This window comes from Zootermopsis nevadensis, unplaced genomic scaffold (assembly GCF_977971745.1).
Source record: "Zootermopsis nevadensis isolate Lab colony 2312 unplaced genomic scaffold, Znev_1.0 Znev_ptg000004l, whole genome shotgun sequence".
In the NCBI taxonomy this organism is placed as follows: Eukaryota; Metazoa; Arthropoda; class Insecta; order Blattodea; family Termopsidae; genus Zootermopsis; species Zootermopsis nevadensis.
In genome coordinates this window covers 6556831-6580746 of record NW_028259136.1, presented here as the reverse complement: position 1 = coordinate 6580746, position 23916 = coordinate 6556831, and the positions used below count along the sequence as shown (strand labels likewise).

General features: G+C 36.4%; 1 protein-coding gene and 1 long non-coding RNA gene across 4 annotated transcripts; both read left to right on the top strand.

Annotated features, from left to right (window-relative positions):
• Positions 1–51: 51 nt before the first annotated feature.
• Positions 52–23761, top strand: E2f1 (E2F transcription factor 1). Of its 3 annotated transcripts, XM_087342720.1 has the most exons (10): positions 473–649; positions 796–846; positions 1140–1234; positions 1362–1540; positions 4175–4322; positions 5762–5975; positions 7193–7305; positions 7670–7818; positions 8692–9130; positions 14965–23761. In XM_087342720.1, the coding sequence occupies exons 3-10, from the start codon at positions 1153–1155 to the stop codon at positions 15120–15122; spliced, it is 1482 nt and encodes a 493-aa protein (XP_087198846.1). In that variant the 5' UTR covers positions 473–649; positions 796–846; positions 1140–1152; the 3' UTR covers positions 15123–23761. The 3 variants fall into 3 exon arrangements, with proteins under 3 accessions (XP_021917465.1, XP_087198846.1, XP_021917466.1); XM_022061773.2 differs by lacking the exons at positions 473–649; positions 796–846 and adding an exon at positions 52–428; XM_022061774.2 differs by having other exon boundaries at positions 473–846.
• Positions 21763–23761, top strand: LOC110828772 (uncharacterized). Its single transcript, XR_015533623.1, has 3 exons — positions 21763–21859; positions 22340–22445; positions 23101–23761. It is a non-coding gene; the product is annotated as an uncharacterized LOC110828772 (long non-coding RNA).
• Positions 23762–23916: the final 155 nt, after the last annotated feature.

Sequence of the window (23916 nt, the reverse complement as noted above, 5' to 3'; positions counted from 1 at the left end):
AGGGCCTCAGTAGGAAATACGTTATTTGCGGGAAATACAACTTCGCGCCACATTCATTGTTGCTACTGGCTGTTTTTAGCAGATGGCTGGAACCACGCAAAGTTGATTTGTGGCGAGTGATTTCGAAGCGTTTGTACATGCCGATTATAAAATCTTGATAAGCAGTTCGTACCTGCACATGAGCTATGTATTATGCTCATGAACATTTAATGAGACCATTTTTCTGCATAAAGTCATTTATATAAAGGAAATTTGCTTGATTATTATGCGGTAACTGCGGCTTGTACGCCAATCACAAAACAAAAGACTACACGTTGATGCTCGGCATCATTGGATCTTTTTTGTGAACATGTAGCGTTTAAATTGTTTGGAAGTTAATGAAATTTAATATCAAGCACTGCTGAAGTTTGTAGTTGATCGTCGCAAGGGTAAGTAATGATTCAAGGTAACGGTCTTGTTATGAACGTGGGCATAAGTACTCCATGAAGTTCTTTAGTTTCGGAATGTACACGAAGTCGAGGTTTACCAAGATGCACCATAAATAAACAGCCAAGGCCAGATTAAACGTAAATTAAAGTTCACTTCATATATGTCTATGATATGTAAAACATGGGTGGAAACTGACGCGTGTGAACCATGGCGTAGTACGGTAAACTTCATTGGTAACCCATTTCATTATTTAGATTTCGTCCTTCAGACGTTGTGGAATCCGTACACGGCCCCCTGCTATGCAATTATTTAAACACGTGCTTTTAATGTTAAGATATTTTATCGTAATCTGTTTACTGTTGCCAGGATATATGCGTTACGTTGGACTTTTTAAAACGTAATTTATACAGGAGAAAGGTGTGTATAATTATAGCTTTGAAAATTTTCAGTATTCTGCGTTTTGTAGGTGGTTTAACCTATTGCTTTTTCATGATCTTGTTTTTTCAAGGAAGTGTAGTAATAAATTTGTATTTCATATAAATTTAGTGATTGGTGTGAAGTAGCTACAAAGGGTTGTGGCCTTTTCCAATCCTTGGTTCAAAAGAAAGCTAATCTCCAATTTCAGGTGTGGTCGTCATTTGCTTTGAGTGATGTGTTGAGCTTCATCTGAATAACATAGGTTAAACCAAGCTTGTTGTCTTGCTTTCTAGCCTAGACACAAAGATGCCTCGTGTTCGGCGAGCAGTGACTTTGGCAGATGACTCACGAATCTTGGCTACTCCTGATATGGCTTCTACAAAGCTGGGTTTGTATTTTGGTCACTTACAGTTGAAAGTTTTCAGAGTGTATTTTGAACTTCAGTACATACAGCCCCAAATATTTAGTATGAGGTTGTATGCAATTAAGTTTTAATTGCAATTTATTCATAATAGGTTCAAGAGGATATATGGAGGTCAGTAATAATGGTGATGTCACTGTGGCACAATCACAATCACATCATGGCCTGACACTAATCAGTCCATCATCATACCATTTACTTGATCATGAATATGGTCAGACACCTCAACACCAGATCATTCGAAGACCTACCACAGCTCCACCAAGGACTGAGGTATGCTTCTATGTATTTCAGGTATAGGACTCTTGTGTGAGTTCTTGTTCGGCATGTTTCATGGTTAAATGTGTTCCTTCTATATTACAAACATTTTTTGAGTGTATAAAAAATAATAGGTAGGAAACTGACACATTAGCTAAGAAGTTCTTGCTTGATAACATAATCTAAATTTTATTGAATCATTGAAAGTCTTATTAAGGTTAGTAATGTGGCTGAATTCTTTGAGGTAACAAATTAACTTAATTCCACAGGGGTTAATGTTCTCCAAACAATAGGACTTTTGAACACGTCTTGGGTTTTAAGGAATTCAGTTGATCTGTTCTGAATCTTCTCAGTGCTGTTAACATGGTTTTTGGGTTTAAGAGGAATACAAATGTAAATATTACAGTTCTATCTGCTTAATTTTATTAGTTGTAAATTGTGTTAAAAGTGTATTAAGTATGGCTTATAAAATTTCTGAGTGAAATTTTTATGTTGAAGTTTGCCATTTTAATTAATGCTAAAGATGTGTGGCTTGATATATACTTTTTTACATTCTCTATCTCACCGCTTTTAGTGTCTTAAATTTTAATTCCTGAGGAAAGAAGAAATTTGTTGCATTGTATTTGTTGAGTTTACTGGGACTGTTCTGCAGGTTGTTTAGTGATTCAAGTGCATATGCTTCATTTTATATTTATATGTGTATACATATATATATATTACATACTAAATTATTTTTGTGTATTCCTAAAAGTAGTGATGGAAACACTCTTTTCAGTTTCTGAAACCGCGAGTAAGTTCGCTTGTAGGATTTGAGATTTTCAAAGCTGTCTTCTGGGTTGCATATTTCTCTGATGGTGGAGATGGTAAGTGTCTTAGAAACAGTGGTAAACATCTACCAGACTACACGGCAGAACAACCCAGAAGATAGCCATGTTCAAGTTAATACGAGGTGAGATCGGAAAGTTTCAAGACTGTGTCAATTGGGGGCGAACCAGATGTAGTACGAGCTTCTGCCTTTAGGGGGTGCGGCCTACATTCATAGTGAATCAGTGTGCCAGCCGGCATCATCGAATTAGCATTTGTTTCTTAGTTACGGGCGTTTTGGTAGTGCATTACACCGACCCTCCTGCGATTTCGGAATGGCGTGTGCATCAAATTTTGCCAAAGACTCACCAAAACGGCTACGGAAACCTATGAAATGCTAAAGCAAGCATTTGGGGAGTCCGCAATGGGTCGTGCACAAACTTTTGTGTGGCATTCACGTTTTAAAAATGGCCGAACCTCTGCCGATGGTGACGAGCGTTCTGGACGACCATCTTCGAGCACAACTCCCGAAAATGTTACGAAGATTCGGCAGGCCATTCACGAAGATCGACGTCGTACCATCAACGACTTGTGTGATATTGTTGCGTGAAGATGTGAGACGGAAGCGGCCGGCAAAGTGGCGCAACCACAACTGGCTGCTGCATCATGACAACGCGCCAGCGCACACCGCCCTCAAAGTTCGGCAGTTTTTGGCCTCAAACACCATGGCCGTCATCCCGCACCCTCCTTATTTAGCTCCGTGTGATTTCTTCCTCTTCCCAAAGATGAAAATTCAGCTAAAGGGAAGGAGATTTGAGACGATGGAAGAGATTCAGGCAGAATCGCAGATGGTGCTTGACAGGCTGACAAAGAAAGATTTTCAGGGATGCTTCCAGGCTTGGCAGCTGCGCTGGGATCGTTGTGTTCACTCCCAGGGGAACTACTTCGAGGGTGATGGATGAATTTAATACCTGAGATAAGTGTACGGGTTTTTATAGGCACAGTCTGGAAACTTTCCGATCGCTCCTCGTATATACTTAATTTTGATCTTGGTGTAGGTTTTCTTATTCTCGCTGCCTGTGATATATTTGTGATTGTATCAGTTCATTGCAATTTGTATGGCTTTGAAACATGTTGTGTTACTGTGATGTAACAAAAGACGTGGAGAAAATGTTTGAACCCAAGGTGGGTAAATTGAGTAGCAGTTTGGGGTATTACATAATTATGACCTTTGTGATTGTTACTTCTCTCCTAGTGTTACTGTGGGGGAGACAGGAAATGTGTGCAGAACTTTTGGGGGATCTCTTGAGAAGATTGGGAAGGAAATGGGAGAATAGCTTTGAGGCGGATATTGTGGAAACAGACTGAAGTAGTCTTACAATTGTCTAGGGGTAGGATATAAGTATGTAAAGAAATTTATGCTTTGGAAATCAGCTAACACTGGTTTATATTCAGGCTTTTGTCTTGGGGAAATTTGTTTTTGGAGTCCTTAGTTCAGTCACATTAAGGGACTGCCTAATTGTGAACTGGCCCTTGCAAGGGACTTTTGTATTACCTGTTTTTATGTGGCTGAAACAGGGTTGTATTCCTTTTCCCAAACTCAGCCTTTAATTGGCTAGTCTGCACCACCTTGTCATCGATCTTCAGCTTCAGTATGACTGAGCCCCAGTAGTGTTCAATGAATATAAAGTGTGTTGGACATTTAGTATGCGCAAAAGTCACATCAGTAATTTGCACAATTGACCAATTGTTAAGCTCTAAATATATCAACTAATATCAAACTTTTTAAGTTCTGTGTTTGCAGGAATCAGATAGTAGGTGGTTCACACTTGCATTTTCTTTTAGGCGGTGAAACGGCGCTTAAACCTTGAAGCATCTCCTGCCAGCGAAGAGGGATTCAAGACTCCTCGTTCCACCAAAAGAATACGCACTGTCTCCAATTCCAGTGGGGCCTCAACTTTAAACTCCAGTCCCGCATCAAAAGCTGTGTTGCGTATGTTCCCCCTCCATAGAAAGTGTCGCCTTAGTTGTTCTTCCACATAGTTTTGTTCTTTTTTCCAGTGCTTTGGATTTAGAGATATGAAGCATGCTGTTTTAACGGAGCCCATACCAGAGTTTTGCGTTGAGTAAGCATCTGAATTTGATATCTGCAGTGTGGTGGTTCCCAGCCTAAGGATCTCAACCCTTTACCCTTACGCAATGCATTATTTTTCGCTGTTTTATGAAAAGAATGTAATTTTAAGTTGAAATTCTGAAATCACGAGGATTAGGTTATTATGTACTATACATATAAGGGTTGCAAATATTACCAGCACATCAATCACTCACTCACTTTTATATTCATAAAACACTTTTTCCAGTCCTCTGACTGCATAATGATGACCTTAAAAATCTGTACTCCTCGCCCAGTATTGCCAGGGTGATTAAGTCGAGAAGAATGAGATGGGCTGGGCATGTAGCGCGCATGGATGTTACAAGAGGTGTGCACCAGGTACTGGTTGGGAAACCTGAAGGGAAGAGACCGCTGGGGAGACGTAGATGGGAGGATAATCTCAGGCGGGATCTATGGGAGAGAGGAGTTGAAGGAAACTGGATTTTGTTGGCCCAGGACAGGGTCTGGTGGAGGGCTTTGGTTAATGCGGTGATGAACCTTCGGGTTCGGTAAGCCATCTAGTTAGTTAGTTCTGACCATTTAAATTGAGAAATGTTGCCACAAGTGTCAAAGTCTCATTTGAATCATGAGATTTGCAAAAGCATGGCAGCCATGTAACATTTTTATAAAACTTCAGACTCTTCACACTGTCGGACCAACAAGAATGTGTTTTTATAACTTAAAGAGACAGAATTTCACAACCAAAAGGGAATTGTCATGTGGGATAAAGTTGAATGTTGCATTGAAGTTAAATGTGGTAGCTTAAGGATAATTATTAATTTACAGTTTGAAATTTGGAGTCTCTTCCTGGTAATTTTATAACAAGGAATGCAAATTATTTAGAACAACTTTAATTTGTTAACTTTCATATAGCTTTATTATATGAGCTGGTTTACCACTTTTTCCAGTAATGAAATATTCTCTCGTGTAACTTCGGTGTTTATTTTTTTATTATTATTCTGTAATTTTTTATCGCTGTGTGATCGTGTTCCAGCTCACACAAGTCGAGACCCATCGGCTACACATGACAGTCAACATTACAAAAGTTTTTTTATTGATTTCTCTTTAATTTAGTATGACCAGAATTCTAGAAAAGCTGTGTATGAGAAGAGAGAAAATATTAAAATTTGGCCTGAAATCTAGTAGTATTGTAGTCAGCTAATGGTTTACTTGGGTACTTGCACTGTCATCATGCAGCTGGTAAGTTGTAATTATTTTTATTTTGAAAAAGGATATATTAAATTCTTATGTGCATTATCACTCGCAATTTCCATGTGCAGGTAAACCTGTGGAGAGGACACGATATGACACTTCTTTAGGTCTGTTAACCAAGAAGTTTGTTGGTCTACTCCAGTCATCGCCAGATGGAGTAGTAGACCTGAACGTAGCTTCTGAGTGCCTTGATGTACAGAAAAGACGAATTTATGACATCACGAATGTGCTTGAGGGGATTGGCATTTTAGAGAAGAAATCTAAGAATAATATTCAGTGGAGGTAAAGCAACTGGATGTCCATTTTTCTTAATTTGTATGCAGTTAGAAATGATTATTTGCATTGAGGTTACTGTTCTTGTATATTTTTGGTACATGTAATTGTGTTGCTGTGCTTGAATGCCAGTTGCAGTTCTTTAGAATAATTTATAAGATGCCTGTACCAAATTTATTCACATATCAAGTTACCTGTATAAAATGCACATAATCCGAAGTCTTATTTGAATTTACAAGCCTACTTTCTTAAAGCCTTGCATACTGTGCAGTGTATTGATATATAAAATCATGCATACAAACAAAACTGTTTACACTTCAAAAAGACACTTGGTGCCAAACGACCTCAAGAGGTCATCATCAGTGGCAGATAAATTATTTCATATTAAATCATACGATTCATAGGACGATGGTTAGTTTTAAGGCATAGATGGTTGTACTTTACAAAAACGACACTGGATGTCGATTACACAGGAAACTTTGTATTATCTAAATTGAGTACTTACCTTTATGTCCACTGGCCTGATTTTCGTTACTGGTCTACGGTGAGCCATAGATGAGTTGTCTGCTCCTGTGAACTTCAATGTTGCGTGGGTATTACTGTCAGCTTTTTGAAAATGTGCAGGGTTTTTAATCATTCTGACCAACCACTTATAAATATGGTAGAGCACTGATAAATGGGGGAAAGTTGGGACCTGGATTAAAAAACATTGTCAAGGTAAATTTGTCATTTTTATCGTAAAGTTTGTACGTTTTGTTTCATTTTTCTGGTGGTCTATTTTTTTATTTTTTTTATTGTGTATTCACAAATTTATGAAAGGTCAGTATAGTCATTGTCAGAAGGTGGTCGTCCTCTGGGTTGTTGTGCCGTGTAGTCTGGTAGAAGTTTACCAACATTTCAGAGGTCCTTACTGCCTCCATCTTCAGACTCATCACCCTGAAAACCTCAAATCCTACATAGTCAGTGTCATCCTGATTTTCCATAAATTAATGTGTGAGCAGCTGTGAGGATTCTTGCAAATTTGTAAGATTATAATCTGAGACGATGGGTATTTGTAGCTGTACTGTGTATTGTATTTTTAGAAGATATTTGTTGTAGGATATTTTTACATTTTGCTGTGTAGTTCTGTGTTACAATCAAGATACTTCTAGGTATACTGTGAAATGTATTTGAAGACAGCCAGCCGCTGCATTCATTTTAGTCCATTATTGTGCTTGATTTCGTAGGGGTGGTCAGATTCCTTGTGATACAGGTGGTATGTCAGCTGGCAGTCTGCAGAGTGATATCGAAGATCTTGAAGCCAAAGAAAACATGCTGGATCAGCTGATTACAAATGCTGGTAGGATGGAATGCCATAAATTCTTAAGTATGTCCATCTCTTTCATGCCATTTTACAGTATTATGAGGTGGATTATGTATTTTATGGTAATCTGGTTTAGTGTTTAGTTTTTTTTCTTCTAGCACAATTCTGGCTAAAAATGTAGAAGAAAGGTACTTTGACAAACATACGAGAATTGTGTGCATAGTTTCTAACTTGTTCTGTTAAAATACATTCTTCAGTCTGCGCAATGAGTTAATTGCATTGTAAATAATCTGGAGTCTTGAGTTTTCAGGCCATACAATTAGCTGAATTTTATGTTTTTCTTTTCCTTTAAATGTGTAAAGTGGAATGTGATGCCATTTATCAAATCACTTTGGCACAGAATGTAACTTGCGGCAGCTGAGTGAAGACAAGCGGTATGCCTACATAACATACCAGGACTTGCGAGGTATTTCCGAGTACAAGCATCAGACTATCATGGCCATCAAGGCACCACCAGAGGCGAAATTGCAAGTGCCTCATCCCAGTCAAGTTAGTATAAGTTTATTTTTTAAATAGAGTACATGTTTCAATAATATTGGGTTGCGGAGTCTTTAAATTAGCAGGTGCTGCATTTTATATAGCGATTCTTTATGTTGTTACTTGCATTGTTTTAATATATTTTCCATCCTCGACGCTGACTTAGGACTGAAGATGGCTGTCGTCTGGAATGTTGCACCTTTTCGTATGGTAGATATTGTTCAACTTGTCAACATACAGGATCTTGCTGCCTCTGTCTGGCCTGATAATTACAGCAGTAAGCTCCTCTAAAACATTGCTCACCATGTGTTGGACTACGCTACATGGTGCTATATCTCAGGAGACGGCCATCTTCAAACATGAAGGGGTTAAACCTCTTGTAGTTAAATTTCAAATTTATTTTTCTTGCATATTTTAACCTGCACTTCATTTCTGCTGTAGAACTCAAGAATCTGGTTAAGTTTCTCAAACATCAATTTATGTTGTACCATCTTGTCTGATAGGGAGTGCCATTTAGTGGGTTGTACAGCTAAACAGGACGCTAATTCCATCTACCTACATTACTGCATATAACTATTACATGTCTCATGCACCTCCTCGAACCCTCAGGTTCATTGTTTTGGGCATGTTTCAGTATCACAACTGTACATATAGGTGTGGGCACTACTGTTTTGCGTGTAATCATATTTTATGGTAGATATCACTCTAGAGGCATTTTTCTGCATCTTTTACTTCTCCTGTGGTTGGAAAGTAGAAACAGAAGAAAGAATGTTATATTCTTTGGTTTGGCATCTGCTACATATGACTTGTTATAAAGTGATTTACATGACTTTTTAGGTGTAATTTTTGTACCTTGGAAGTGATGTATTCGGGTTTTTGTTGTAGGGCTTACAGATGTATATGAAGAGTGAAAATGGCGAAATAGAGGTATTCGTATGCCGCGACGAATCACAATATCATGGAAATAGTGATGACACTTCGAGAACTACAAATGAACCTATACCTTCATGTTCTGCAGTTGGTGCTGTTGAGTATGTTCATCAACAAACAATATCTGTTAGTAGTACATCTGAGTCAGTAGTGTGTTATAATACTACCGAAGATTCTGCTGTTACTCGTCCAAGCAGTCATACGGATCTGGAACAAACTCAGATATCACAGAGTTTTGTGATAAAAGATGAACCGGTGAGCGAAGACGTAGAAACCGTATCAGTACTTTCTAGGATACATAATGTGCTGATATCAGAGCCAGATGACTTTGAACCAATGGGTGGTGGAAGGTTTCAGCTGCAGACTGAAGATCAACACAACAGTCATATTTCAGGTGAGAAACTCATGGCTTGTACTACTCTCTTACCTGATGACGGCCCTCAAGTTTCCACTGCGCCGTAATGTTCAGGTCTTTTCACAAAAAACGCATCATTCAGGAGGTCTGGTTGTCAGTTTGTAGATAGCCATGAGCGAGGCAGGTTGAGGTTTGGGATTTTGGTGGGGTGATGCTAGCAAGTGTAAATATCAGTTCTTAGTATATTGCTAGTACAAAGTATGGGTACAGTGAGTCACTTTTAAGAAAAATAATTTATGTTCAAAATTAAACAAATTTTTCTTAATATTGCATTGGAATTTTGTCACTTGGTAATGAAAGGTTAATGGTTTCCATCATATTTGATGCTGTAGTGCCACTACCTCATCTTGCTACCAGTTATGGAACTTGTTTTAATTACCTCACTGGATACATTCCTTTTCTGTTTTTGCCCTCTTGCACCTGCCAAGGGCCATCATAAAGCAGCTGATGAGTGCATTGTATGTGTGGTATGGTATTTGAAGGAAAGGAACACAGCATGAAGTGGCTTTCACATTTATTTTTAAGTATGTTTATGTGACAGATTACAGAAGTTGGGGATTTCATTTCATTATGTGAAGGTTTTTATGTATTTTGTGTTTGTGCTGGTAAGTGGTGTGTGAGATTGGATTGCTAATTGTTTTCAGTCATTGATTTGTACTAGAAGGTTTGGCAGAAATTTAGTGTAAAATAATGTATATAAAACAATGCTTTTAGTTCAGTGTATGGCTTATATGTGCCCAGTATGGAATTTTTTGCAAGAAGATCTGATTGACATTTTGTGATTTTATTTTGGATAAATTTAATTTTATCTGGAGTTAAGGACACCTAAACTCTAAGTAAAAGTTTGTAAAATTTATACAAAATAGCTAATGGTGCCCAAGAATGTTGCATCACACCATTCAGAATAACCATTTTTATCTATATACACATTCCTGGTTTATTGGGTTATCTTGTAAAATTAAAGTGTAGTACAATTTATGTATACAATATTGACCTCTGAAACAAAAATAATTATATTCAAATGGAAGTAATCAAAAAGAATTGGCTAGATTATTTGGAAGGAATGCCTGGAAATTGAGTTCTGAAGCTGTTGTATCAATGTAAACCAATTTGCAGAAGATGCCAATGATATCTGACAAGCTAGAGGGAATCATTTTAAACTGTGTATTCCAAACAGGACAATGGCTCAATTCCGGTAATGATGGTCATCATTTTTTGAGGGACGTATGCAGTAAGTGCTGATGTATATGGGGACTTCAATGTTTATTTCTAGTTTATGGGATGTAAAGCATAGGAATAGAAAATGGTGAACTCTTATGTGTAAAGATGGATTCTGTTCATTAGTAATTGCACTAAGAATAAAGAATAACACCTGGTAGTAGCTCTGCAGAAAATTTGAATCATTAGATCTGAACATTGTAACTTTGATTATCACCTTAGCTTTATGCTTTATTCTGCAAAATTGTTGTCAAGTAGTTCTCAGCAGCACCACACAGTGTGGCTACTATTCATAATGCAAGCGTCACTTCTGAGTATAAACACTTACTACTTATCTTGTCTTATACGTGAATATGTTACAATAAAGTAAGTCTGTACAATAGTTCAGGCCTGTCTGTATGTAAATTGTGAAATTACCCAAAAACCAGAATTTTAATAGTCACTAGAGCTGTTTTTGCACTTGTTAAAAGAAGTTTTGTTATACTTTTACTGGCCATCATTTATGTTATGTGAACATTTACTTTTAAATTTCTTTGCAAATTGTAGATTGACACAAATTTGAAACTTGATGTTTAAGGAATGCGCTTAAATTTCCATACTGTTTTGCACCAGATAGTTATGCACTTTAACCAGTTAACATATTAATTAAGTTATGTTCATTTGAAGATATAGGTTATTTTTTGACAAAATGTTGCACTTCAACTTCGGTTTTCAGACTGAGTGGTAATAATAAATATGTTTGATACTGGAAGATGCTCATTTTGAATTCCTGCTATGCATGGTCTACATAGGCTGTTCATGTGCCCCCTTTTGTCCATGCAAATGCTAAGATAGTACATTAAAGTAAGCCATGGCTATACCCTACAGTTCTCCCAGTCCTTTATGTTAATCTACCATGTCATTTGAAACTAAATATTTTCAATGGTTGATAACAGCACTGTAGAATAGCTGAATAATGTAATTGTAGATTCTGTATGTATGAAACTGCTGATTTATGTTGGAATGTTGCCGTAGTTAATGGAGTTATTCATTTATTTATGCCCATTAACATTAGCATCTTTGCAATTGGCTTATTTATGATTCTTTGAGTCATGCTAATATTGCTGCTTCTATTGGCCGTGTGATATTTGCATGCGAGTTTAAAAGAATGTGCTTTGGCTTGCTGCCTAGTACGGTGCGTTGGTGCCGGAACTCTGGCTGTGACCTTGTGCGGTAGCTGGTGTCACATCACAGACAGAGTTCTAGTTACTAGCGTGTCATCTGCTGCAGGCTGTAACTTTTGTGCATTTTCTGTACTAACAGTGGAAGCTGCAAGACATTATTGTCCATTACAGATGCTTTTTGAGGTAAGATGCCGTTTCTAGTGTGGACGCTGGTATTTAACAAGGACATTAGTATTAGAAGAATTTTATATAACATTACTTACATCTTGCTCGCAGTAAAGAACTAACTTTGCATGAAGTGGATGCTGTACTGCGTTTCTGTAACATATGGCATATGCATATAGGAAGGTCTTACAAAATGTAGGAACAAACAAAATTGTGTATTAAGTTCCATTGTTGCATATTTGTGGTTATATTTCTTATTAAAAGAAGATTTGTCCAGAGTTAAACTGTGTAATTTGTTAATTTGCCGGTCATAAGCAGTTCAGATGACCGTGCATCATATTAGCATGCTACTGAACCATTAAAACCCCAGACCTAAAATTTGTCCAGAAGCCCTGTAATACGGGGCTTTAAATGTGATATCTCCTTACAATAAAGGTGAAAATATAACTTCCTAATAAAACTGCTGAAATTCCATTTTGGATTATATCTCTCTCAGAATATTTTGTCATAATCCATCCAACACAGCATCAGTGCAAAAGTTTGAGGTTGTGTCCAACATAGTTAATGTATCAATTTTAAGTAGGTTTTTGTAAAAAATAAAATGAGAATAATAAGAATAGCAGCATCAATTTCATGTTTACAGTTGCAAACTGCAAATAAATTGTGAGTGCGGAGTGGAATTTGATGCCAAAACCACGTACATGGTGTTTCTTGAAACGTGCCATAGTACAGGGTGATATGAGTAATTTTGAGTGATACTTTTTTGTCATATATCTGATCTACTGAAAAACCAGATTGGGGTTTCTGAATGTTCAAAATTATTTTAATGTTGTACCAGTATTTTGCATGTGTCTTCAGTGTCTGCTTTCTGAGTTATGTCTATAAATCTACAGAAATTGAAGTGTAAAGCCAGGTCCACACGTGTGTGTTCGGCTCTAATACAACACGATCCTGAGGTTCAGGTGTGTGTTCTGGTGAATGCCCACATTGATTAGTGGCATAATGTAATATCATCATTCGTCGAAGAACCAACGGCATCGTGGATTGGGGCTTGCCATAAACCAAACGAGCAAATGTTGCAGCAACAATGTCCACACATGTGTATTCGCTGTTGGGTTACTGCTGAATGCACAATTGTGGACCCGACTTTAGGCTAGCAGCTGTGGATGTCCTTGTGGTTGGACTTTTGCTGGTGTTCCTTAACTTGTGGACTGCTTCAGGATGTACTGTATGTTTCTAGGCACAGTTCATGGATTTCGTGAGCTTTGCATTACATTATGCATGGATTCTGCATTTGCTGGTCTTTGCTGATTAATTTATGGATTTATATATTTCTTGGCGGGCTTTGGTGTTGTCGGTGTTGAACCTGTGGGTTCTGATACCAGGAAGTTTATTACATATTTCATGAGTAATTATTGTGGCTCTGTAAAGTGTGCTTCACAGTTGACTGAGTTTTGAGTTTTTATAGTTTAAATGGGGAATGCTCTCATAAAAAGTGTTAGGAATTAATTTTCTGGATTGTCAAATTAATATATTCTCATCGTATGTAGATGCACATGGACTTTGAATGCCCACAGACAGTGGTATTGCTGCAATTTTGGCTGTGACTATAAGTAGAGAGTTCTGGAGAATTTTTATTGAAATGTACAGGAGCTTACCTGCAGTTTGAAATTTGAAAAATAAATTTATGTGAAGACAAACATGGAAAGTGAGATTTATGACAAATTAGTAGGTAAATTGAACTGACTCTGGATATAGACATACAGTGGAATGTATGTGCCCTTCAGACCAATTACCAAATTAAAGAAATTATAGTGAAAGTTCAACTTATGTTCTGGTTGATGTATGTGTGGCTTTACATTGGCGCTGGGGTTTTTGTAAGTGAAAATTGTCTGTTTTTGAAACAAAACCTTGGGTTGAATGTTTTCTGTGTGGGAAGATGCTGTACCATATGTTGTGTTCTGATGGAGGTAGTGTGCATTTTTGCTTTGCTCAGTGGCATGCACTCTTGGCTGAGCTGGATTGCATGGCTGCTTCACAGAATCCGATTGTAGCACCATGGGATTCAGCTTAGTTCAGAGTCGCAGATCCTGCATTACCTTTTAATGCTTGCTTCCTTGCATTAAATGTGGAGTTTGCTTTGGTCCCTGCATGTTGCTTGATTTTAGTGGCAGGCCAGGAAGAGGAGAACTGAGCTGTTTGCAGGGATTGATTATGGTGGAGAGACTAGGAATGCTGAATGGATAATTGTATTCTCGTAGGCAGGATTCACAAAAGTAATCTGCTTTGGTATGGGAGCCAGCCCAGAAATTACATCAGGCTAATTCTTGATTCTTCAGGATTTTAAATTTTCGGGAAGAACATAGACTCAAATGTCATACATACCCTTTTTTATATTTGGCTGCTCGTTGCCACGTTTGTGCCTTATTCCGGAACTGACCACTCCTTTGCATTTTTTTCTCCCCCTCCCATTGACTGGTCATTCATGTTAACTAAGTACATCTGCATTTGCTTTTGATAAAGGTTTGTTAACCTGTGTAGGCATTTAAATGATTTTTTTAATTGACATGCCAGTCATTTGAATTTGCAGGTATGCCATTTGATGGTAAAAGTTCCTTCTGGCAGTGCAGAGACTATATTCTGTCACTGACATCACATCCTTCCACAACGCTTCCTGTTGACCAAGTAAAAGTATCAAAAACTCTGTTGGATCTTTTATTGTTTTCCTCAATTCAGGAATCATTGTGCCAAGTACTCAACTGTGTATTTAATTAAATTTTGTGGTGAATGGACAGTGATGTAGACATTCTCAAATGTTAGTAAGTACATGAATGACTATGGAACAAATTAACTTGAATGCAGTGCAATTCATGTTATCCTGAAGCCAAGATCAAGGGTGCAGGACTTGCATAGACTTCAGTACTGCAAATGAAATAAGATGATTTGTTGGCATTGTTGCTACTCCAAGATGATGTACAGAAACTTGAGAATGGTACACTTTTTAAAGTCGCTGCTTTGATAATCCACACTTTTTTATGTAATATTTCTTGATAGAGGTTCAATTTACAACTGAAGTTCTTCAGTTTGCTTATAATGAAACTTTTGTTCTTAACACCCAGAAGGATTCTGTGTATGGAGATAAATGAGGAAAACAAATAATATATGGAAAAGTGGTGAATTTTCAGTTCACTATAGTGATCTTGCTCCCATGATTTGCCAAGTCCTGTTCATGTTATTGTTAATAATTGTGTTTTTCTTTTTGTGCAGAGAGTGACTCTGTTATTGACATATCAGGATTGTCCAGTCATGGCTCATTCAGCAGTGAACCCTTCCTCACCCTTGAGCCTCCGTTGTCTGAATCAGATTACAGCTTCAGTTTGGGTGATGAGGAAGGACTTACTGATCTCTTTGACTTTACATTCTGAGAAATGAATCTACAAGCCAGCTGTGCCAGAATGAACAAGAGAAGAAAGCAGTGTTATTCTTGTTGGCAGAAGAAAGCAGTGTTATTCTTGTTGGCAGTCGATACAGATATCAGAGGTGCAGCACAAAGCGTAACTGTTACCAGGTTGTCCGATAGTACCTGTGGTTGAGGTGTGAATGAGTTGCAGTATTCTGTGTGAAATGTGTTTGCCATGTTAAACAATTCAGTGGATCTTATAAATCATGAATGGGAAAGAAAAAAAATAAGTGTCCAAGTGCTTGTCTCGGTTCCATTACAAATAATTTGGTTAATTATTTTTCTTTACATCTGAATTTTGAGGGTCAGCATTTTATCACTGTGGCATCGAGGATTCCTGCTTTCATAAATTAATGGACTCAAGTCAGATATTTTGTAAGGCCAGGTATCAGTTTCTCATAGAGTTAAGTTACATAACTGCTATAGAGGGTTATTACAAATTATATTTCCAATTTTGACATTTTGTATTAAATAATCTAAACTACTCATATTAAACCAGAGTTTATTGCCACTTGTAGGTTTTGGATAGGAGAAGATAGGTCACTCCACACACACATGAAATGATAATCAAGTTCAATCCACACAGTGTACAACATTTGGACGTCAGCTAATTCACTAGCACCTTGAATTCTGAGTTTACCGAGGTTTCAGGGCATTGACAGACTCCTGGAAATATCCTGTGAAGTTTCATCTATGAGGTCACTGTAGATCCATCTCTGTCAAGCCATCTAAGCAAGTGATCCTCATAGAGTTTGGATTGCTGTTCTGGATAAGTGAAAGTTAGCTTTGTCACAGATTGCAACACTGGGAAGAAAATTTTCATTGTTGGAAATTTTTATCATAATTATGCCACAGAAAGTGAAGCATTTGCCATTATTCATTTTGATTTCTTATAATAAAATTTGAAAATTGTAGTTTGTCATTTGAAAATGCTTCCTTACAATCTTCCAGATTGTTGGCTGAAACTGCAGAACTCAGCTCGCTGTCTGCAAATGTGTTACTATTTTTGGTGCACCACAAGTCGCCAGCTTTTTGCGCAGTAGGCATGTTACATTACAAACTTTGAATGTCAGTTAAACCTTCAGTGCTGTGGGCAGCTTAATTTATTGAAAATAAATTGTCAAAGGTACAAAAATAATTTGTAACAACTCTTGTATATCAACTAGATAAGGAGTAGATAGCACTATGGTGATTATTTCCTCTTTATGCTGAGTTGTCGAACGTCTGGCATGTTAAGCTTTTATCATTGAGGATCTTCGATTGTTACTTGAAAGGAAGGTTTCGACTATTTTCTGGTGAATATATTTGTGATGGTAATGGAAATTTCCATAGTCTGCAATGAATAATTTGTAATAATGTTACAACTTTAACTGTTCCTTACATTGTTACATAGTCTTCAATGGCTACTTGGCACCGCTTGCTAAATATTTATTTTTCTGTGTTTTAATTAATGCATGTAGTTTCAAATTTATGCATTGGTGCATAACATTTATTCTTTAGATTATAATTGTACTCTCAGTTTCTATATGCCAACAAGAGGATACTGTTGCAAAAATTTAATATTGCCTTTGGTTTTTATAATTTTGTGTGTGGAGGGGCTTATGTGTAGTAGTTTTGGTCGAGTTTTAAATGCAGCATCCTGTGTTACAATTTAGTGTCTTGTGTCCCATGAATCATGATTTTTACTAATCTGATCCAGCTATTAAAACTGAATGTGGGGGCTAAGGAACTGTGTAATGGCTCTATTAGTTGTTAAATTGACAGTCGATCTACACAATAAGTTTCATGATTATAGTTTCAATGTTTATTAAAATTCATTACATGTTAATGGTTTTCAGGTAAGATATTACAATATTTATTCTGCAAGTGATACTAAATTCATTCCTACACTCTGTGGGCAAATAGTTATTGGTTATTAAAGCTGGTGGTTCATCTAGTTATCACTGGGCTGTAAAAGGTCAATATTGTCTTGTTCTGATCTGTATGTAAAGTTGCAAGTAGCAACTATTTTGATGGCCATATTAGTTTATTTTAACAGTTTGTGGATTTTCCAACATATTTTAATGGATTTATTGATCCTCAGTATTCTTGATGATGAGTGAATTTAAAAGTTGTTTCATTAAAGGTGTGCCTGTTGAACAGAATGTGAAGATAGCCACAGCTGCCCTCGGACGTGATGATTGATTGCCGTGCATGTGTGAATGCTGTCATGTAATTAACTTTCATTGTCTAGCCATAGGTGCCTGTTAATGTACAATATGGTACATTACATTTATGAGGTCAGAAGTAATATATTTGTTGCATTGGAATGAAGAAGAAAATGTTTCATTTAGTTTCTTTTAAGTGGTTAATCTTGCCAACAACATTCGTACTAGGACTCTGTTATATTACATACAAATTTGATCTGAAGGTTGACAGATTTAATATTGTACATATTTCACATTACCGTTCTAGATCATGGATTAATGATGTGTTTTATGTCAGTCACTTAATCTGAATGTACAAGTATTTCTGAGTTATGGGTTGCCATTTTAGTTATATATTTGTTCACAGTAGGTGGACATGTGTAGTTCATGTTTTTGATCTGTTTTAAGTTGTTTTCATTTGTTATGTAATTATTAACATTCATTATCCACATGAAGCATCTTATATGCAGACCAGCTAGCCATGCGCTCACTGACATATTGCTAAGCCGTTACAGTGGCCGTGTAATACAGGAATTAAATTTCCTGTTCCTGGATGACACGTTAATGGTATGTGTGTGAATGATGGTGGTGATGATGATGATGATGATGATGATGTGGCTGACTGGTGGAACAGTGTCATATCAAACTATAGCTTGCCATGAAACTGTTAACATTATTGTGCTCTTTGATTGGGAGTTTTAAAATAGTAGTGGTAGAAACTGGTATTTCCTATTCTGATTTATGCCAGTGGAACATTCACTGTTTTGATGTTGACTCAGCATATCAGTATTTTAGTTAGAATAGTATATTTACAAAAGTAATTCCCTTCTGCATCATTAGCAGGTGTTACAACAATTTTGGAATTTGCGTATTGTTAAACTTTGTTGTTGCTTCTGTCTCCCACCTGTAGAATACCCGTAATATTGCATTTCCTGTGGCATATTAAGAAATAATTTTTGATGAAGTAAAATTATGAAATATGATTTACCAAAATAGGGTTTGATGATTTGTTAATTCATGCAGTTTTATGATGTTCCATTAATTGTGCTTCTTTTTGTGTCATGGGCTAACTTATACTTGTTTTCCTCTTTCTCTTAAGTTCATAACCATTTCGAACTTTAACTGACAAATGAAACAGGAGGCAGACATATGAGTTACCAGCATCTGCACATGTTGACATAACATATTTAAAGGTCAGAGCCTTACCAAAGGCCTGTGTGCAATTATAAATTAATTCTCTAATAGGTGACTCTCATTTCCAAATCTCTGATTCATTAGGGTTTTACAATTTTAATTGTTATGTCGTCTTCCTTCAGTGTTCTACTACAGTGGACACATCTTTGACTCTGCCCATCACATTTATTTGGCTGTCTGGTTCAGGTAGTCATCCTGTAAATGTGCAGTTGGGTATTCAGGGGCCCCAAATTTGATTCTCAGCCTGGTTATTGTCCAGATCATTCTCCCTAAATCCCTCCACGCAAATACTGGCCATGATGCACCATCCATAGGCATACTGTTTAATAATGTATAAACTGTGCAGTTGATGAAGCTTTTGTAAATATAATTTACAAGCAGACATTTGTCAGTTGCCATTTCCAAACGTGCTTCGTCAGACTTACCTGTTTTACTGTGTTTGGTGCAAGTGTGCCTTAAAATATTCATATAAGTGCCATTAAAGACAAATTATTTCAGTTGAGTCTTGATACATGGGAACCATCCATGTTGGATGTGGTAGTAACCTCACTCAGAACTTTAATTCATGCATAATTGGGTCTTTCATGAACTCAGATTAGTGTGGGTCATATATGCATTAATGGTTGTCTTCAAAGGCATATTAACATACTTACGACCTGTTGTGCTCCAAGTCACTAACATAAACATATTTTTATGCAATATGCAGATTGAAGTGATTTATGCTGTGAGCTGTGATGTTGATATACAGGGTCTGACAGAGAAGACTGACTTATTTTCATTTAAGAATAAATTCAGTTTGAGTGAATAACATAACTGACACATTAAAATGACAGAAATCTTGGAAATTAAGTCTGATACATACGCTGTTCACTTTTTGGAAGTGACTGCAGTAAATGCTTTATAAGTATGCAGCTCTTCAGATAACCCCACAATAAATAGTTTAGGGCTGACAAATTAGGACATCTACATGGCCAGTTTAAATCACCAAATTATGAGATCAGTTTATGCAGAACCTTTTCATGCAGCTTCTCCATACTTATTTGTGCAATGTCTAAATTTCAGAGCTGTTTTGTATATTTTTAATTCTGAAGTAAATTGTGTTTAACTGCATTATTTCAAACTCATGTTATTTTTAAATTAACTGTTCATGTTGCATGCTGTGTATATAAACATGTTAAATTGTTTTGATATTACGTTATCATTGTAAATTCTGCTTAACATTGGTACTTTTACCCATAATTATCCCCCTTTTTTAAAAAAAAAATCATGTTCGTCATACGTCACCTGGGTTGGAATTTGTGAATTGACGGTCTGAAAGTAATAAAAACACTTGGGGTATCTTTTGATATTTAATCTATGTTATGTGTTTTTCATGCCAGAGCATAGTTCAGTTTGTTTATATCAAATAAATGTCATCAGACATCGTGAAAAGGCTTTACATAGGCATTGAAATCAAATTTTGATTGATGTATTTGCCTTAACATTTGTGTGAAGAGTGCAAGTCTTGAAGCTCTTCATAGTGTAAATGTCTTCCTTGTCTACTGCCATTTTTGTTTATAAAAACTATAAGTTATAATGTCATAAAATTCCTCTATGTATTACTTCTTTCTACTGAGTTGCATCTTCTTTATTTGGGTTTCATTAGTGTGCAATAGCTGAGATGACTCAACAGGTCAAAAATAATTTATTCGTGGCTACATAACGTTATACATGTCCATTTCCTGAATATCCTTTACTGCTGTTATTCAAAAAGGAACACTTTTTCCAGATATTGTTTATTTCTGTTTGAATATATATTTAAGATTTAAACTACACATCAGTGGTTAGTGTGAATCTGAACAGCATTTACTGCATTTGAGGCTCATGTTAAAAGAAAATTACTTGTGATGTTTGACAGCAATAGTTAATATGAGAAATGTGTGGACAGGAACATGTCACCTTAATATTAATAACATTCATTAAGGAAACAAAAAATAATTTTTACCCTCAATTACCTTGAAATGTGTATGGAATACCCCATGAAGTGTATTTTGTATCTTACTGATATATTACAGACTAGAAGAGTGTAGGTATTATTAGAATTGAATTGGGGGGGGGGGGGAGACTTAAATTGCCTCAGGCACTGAGACCACTGCTGGGTCTATTTTGAACCCCTTATCCTGTTAGGGGGGCCTTCAGAGAGCCCTGACTGCACTGCTAGATCCAGTACCCACAGGAATGTAGGTAGACAGCCATAATAGTAACTTGGGTATTTTCATCTGTTTTAGACATAAATATTTTTTTTATATCATAGTCTTGCTATGAGACTGCATACTTTTCAGTTGTATTTATGTCCAGTGAAACAAGATGTGATGCCTTAATCTGTACCAAAGTGTTTGTGAACAACCCTTTTATTGATTGTCATCCATTGCAATCACCATCAGCCTGTGTGTGTTGTATTTTGAGTGATTATCATGAAAGATTTTTATACTTGGAGCACCCATTGTATTTATACATTTTATTGATATTTGTGTTAATGTAATTTCATTGAGAATGTCAGTTAATCTGTTGTAATTAACTTATAATTTTAGCACATTTAGCCTCAGACATTTGCACTTTACATGTATGTTTAACAATATACAGTTTTAAAAAGTCTTCAAAGCCAGAAAGTTTTGAATTTGAAGATTCTTGTGATATTTCAATGAACAGTAATAACAGCCTTAAGGAATCTGCTATACAGAATATCAGTACTCTAAACTTTATTGCTGAAGGTAATCTTGTATTGTACTTTAAATAAACAATGAAACAGCATCTGTAATGCAACATCTATAGTTTTAATACAGAAGAGAAGAGTCGGACAAACTCTTTAGTAATAGAGGTCATAAAGGATACAATATTTTTGCTGGCAATTCTAGAGGGTTTTCTGAAGCATGATTGGAGGTTTTCACTGCAGTGAGTCTGAAGATGGCTGTCTTCTGAGCTGTTGCGTCGTGTAGTCTGGTAGAAGTTTACCGATATTTTAGAGGTCCTTGCTGCCTCCAGCATCAATCTACCAGACTACACAGCGTAACAACCCAGAAGACAGCCATCTTTCTGAAGTATATTAAGAATAGCTTTCAGTGGTTCATGTATGATTTCTTGAAGTATGCCCAATAAATATCTTGGCTGAATCTGTCCTATCTTCAGGTTTGCCCACCTCTAGTGCGGTGCTTTTATAAACAACTGAATGTACTTTCTTCTTTTCAGATAAGAGAACAGCAAGATGTCTTGGAAGGAGTGATCATTATGTTTTCTGTTTAGAACAAACATGTTTTGTCAACCAAAGGACTACAACTCACTTTTAGTATGACTTGGGATATATTTCAGTAATAAATTTGTTAAATTGCAGTAGGAATATTTTCATGATGCTATAGTTTTCTTGGAAATCTGCTGTTGAAATACATTTATATACACAGTTTATAGAATTCTGTGTGACAGTTCACAACTTGTTTGTGAATGTAATTGTAGCCACAGTCCTACAGTTTTGAATTTAATTTCTGCACAGTCAACATTCCTTAAATAAATTATAAATAACCTTAATAAAAAATTAACCATGTGATGTTTTTTAATTCATTGATTGGGGGGGTGGGTACAGAAGGCTTGACCATTTCATTGTTAGTACATTATTGTGCAGTGTTTAATTCAAAAGTTCTAAGAAGCAAGGCCGTTATACCAAATTACTGTAAATTTGAGAATAAACTGCTGTCTCATGGTGGATGAGATGTACATTTATTTATAGTGCATATTTTAGAAATGATTGTTATGTGTATGTTTCTGTTTGCAGAAGTGTGTACCTTGCCTTGTAGTTTGCAGTCCTGCTCCCAGCCGTTCGTTATGGTGCATGAGATCCATGGAGATGAGGAAACCAATCACACTGGTAACCTTTGTCTGTAAGCAGTATGTTTGCTATATCTCTGGCCTTTAAATAAGGCTGATTAGTTCATTGTTATCTTCATGTGCCAGGAACATCAGAAGTAGTGGAACAGTTTGTCACTTCATTTTGTCCCTTGCCTATGGTAGAGGTGTGCTGTTGTGAACATAATGAACTTTCAGGTTTGAGGGAAATTTAGCCGAGTTAATTTCTCAACAAAGACTGCTGCATGGAGTTAGGTATGATAGTGTTGCACTGCCTTTAAAATCATATACTGAATTTCATGATCATGTACTACATTTTTGCTACTGTCTGTGTGTGTATTTTATATTTATCTATACAAATACATGCCTTACAATGTTGAAACATTGTTTTCTCTTATAGTGATTATCTGTCTCATAAATGGGGTCCAGTGTAATATATTTAAAAATTATTTTGTACCCACAAAATATTGACTGCAAGTGATACATACCCAGTTTTGTAAGACCTGATGGTCATGACTGGAACCTTTTCATGCTGAGGATTTAATAAAAGGGGTTGTTGGTATATTACACTAAATGCTATCGAGAGACAGAAAGATAAGTTTCTTCTGTAGGTATTGTTCTGCATGTAACGAAAGAGGTTCAATATTTTTTAAAGCAAGGTATGTTATTTGTAGCATTCTTGGATTGCAGGTAAAACCATCTGGCAGACATGCATCAATCCTAACAAGCTATATCCCACCTTAATGTACTTTACATGAAGTGAAATGTATCATTAGGATTGTTTCGTTGCTATAATTATTTACTGTTATGAATGTGTGTTAATTAATGCAAGCCTCCCTAATGTCAACCAATTTTGTGTTTTATGGGAAATGACAAATGCAATGGGTACTCTGGTATGAACAGGACTGTAAGATAACATTCACAATGAATGAAGAGTGTTTTATTGAAGTGTTATATCTAAAAGTAAGGAAATTACACTTTTCAAAGTGTTTAAGAATCTTAGGCATAAAACGTGTAAGTGCAATTAGTTGTGTATATTTTACACTTGTAGATATCCATGTTCGCACAGGTTTCTTTGAACATATGTTGAGCTAATCTGTTTCTGTTTGTGATGTGCATTTACAATTGTATTAATTTTTGCACCTTAATATTCTTTGGTGTAAGAGTTGAAGATGTTACGCAGCCTTGTTTCATGTTTTGCATGGAACTTCATTTGTAACTGTTGAAGTGATATAATTTGATTTGCTAGATTATGATTCACTTGTGCATCACATGGTTCTTTTCAATTAAACTAATTGATAATTAGTGTAGACAACATTATGATGACGATAAAGAAATGTGGGACAATGCCTCTGAAGTGTGTTATTTACATTGTCCTGTCACTCTTCAGGGAGCTAATACTCATTTACAGAAATCTGTCCTGTCCCATTTCCTTGCCGGATGAGTCTTAATCTGGTATGTAACCTTGCAGTTCCTCACAGGTCTTAGTATGAATGTTGCAGTGTA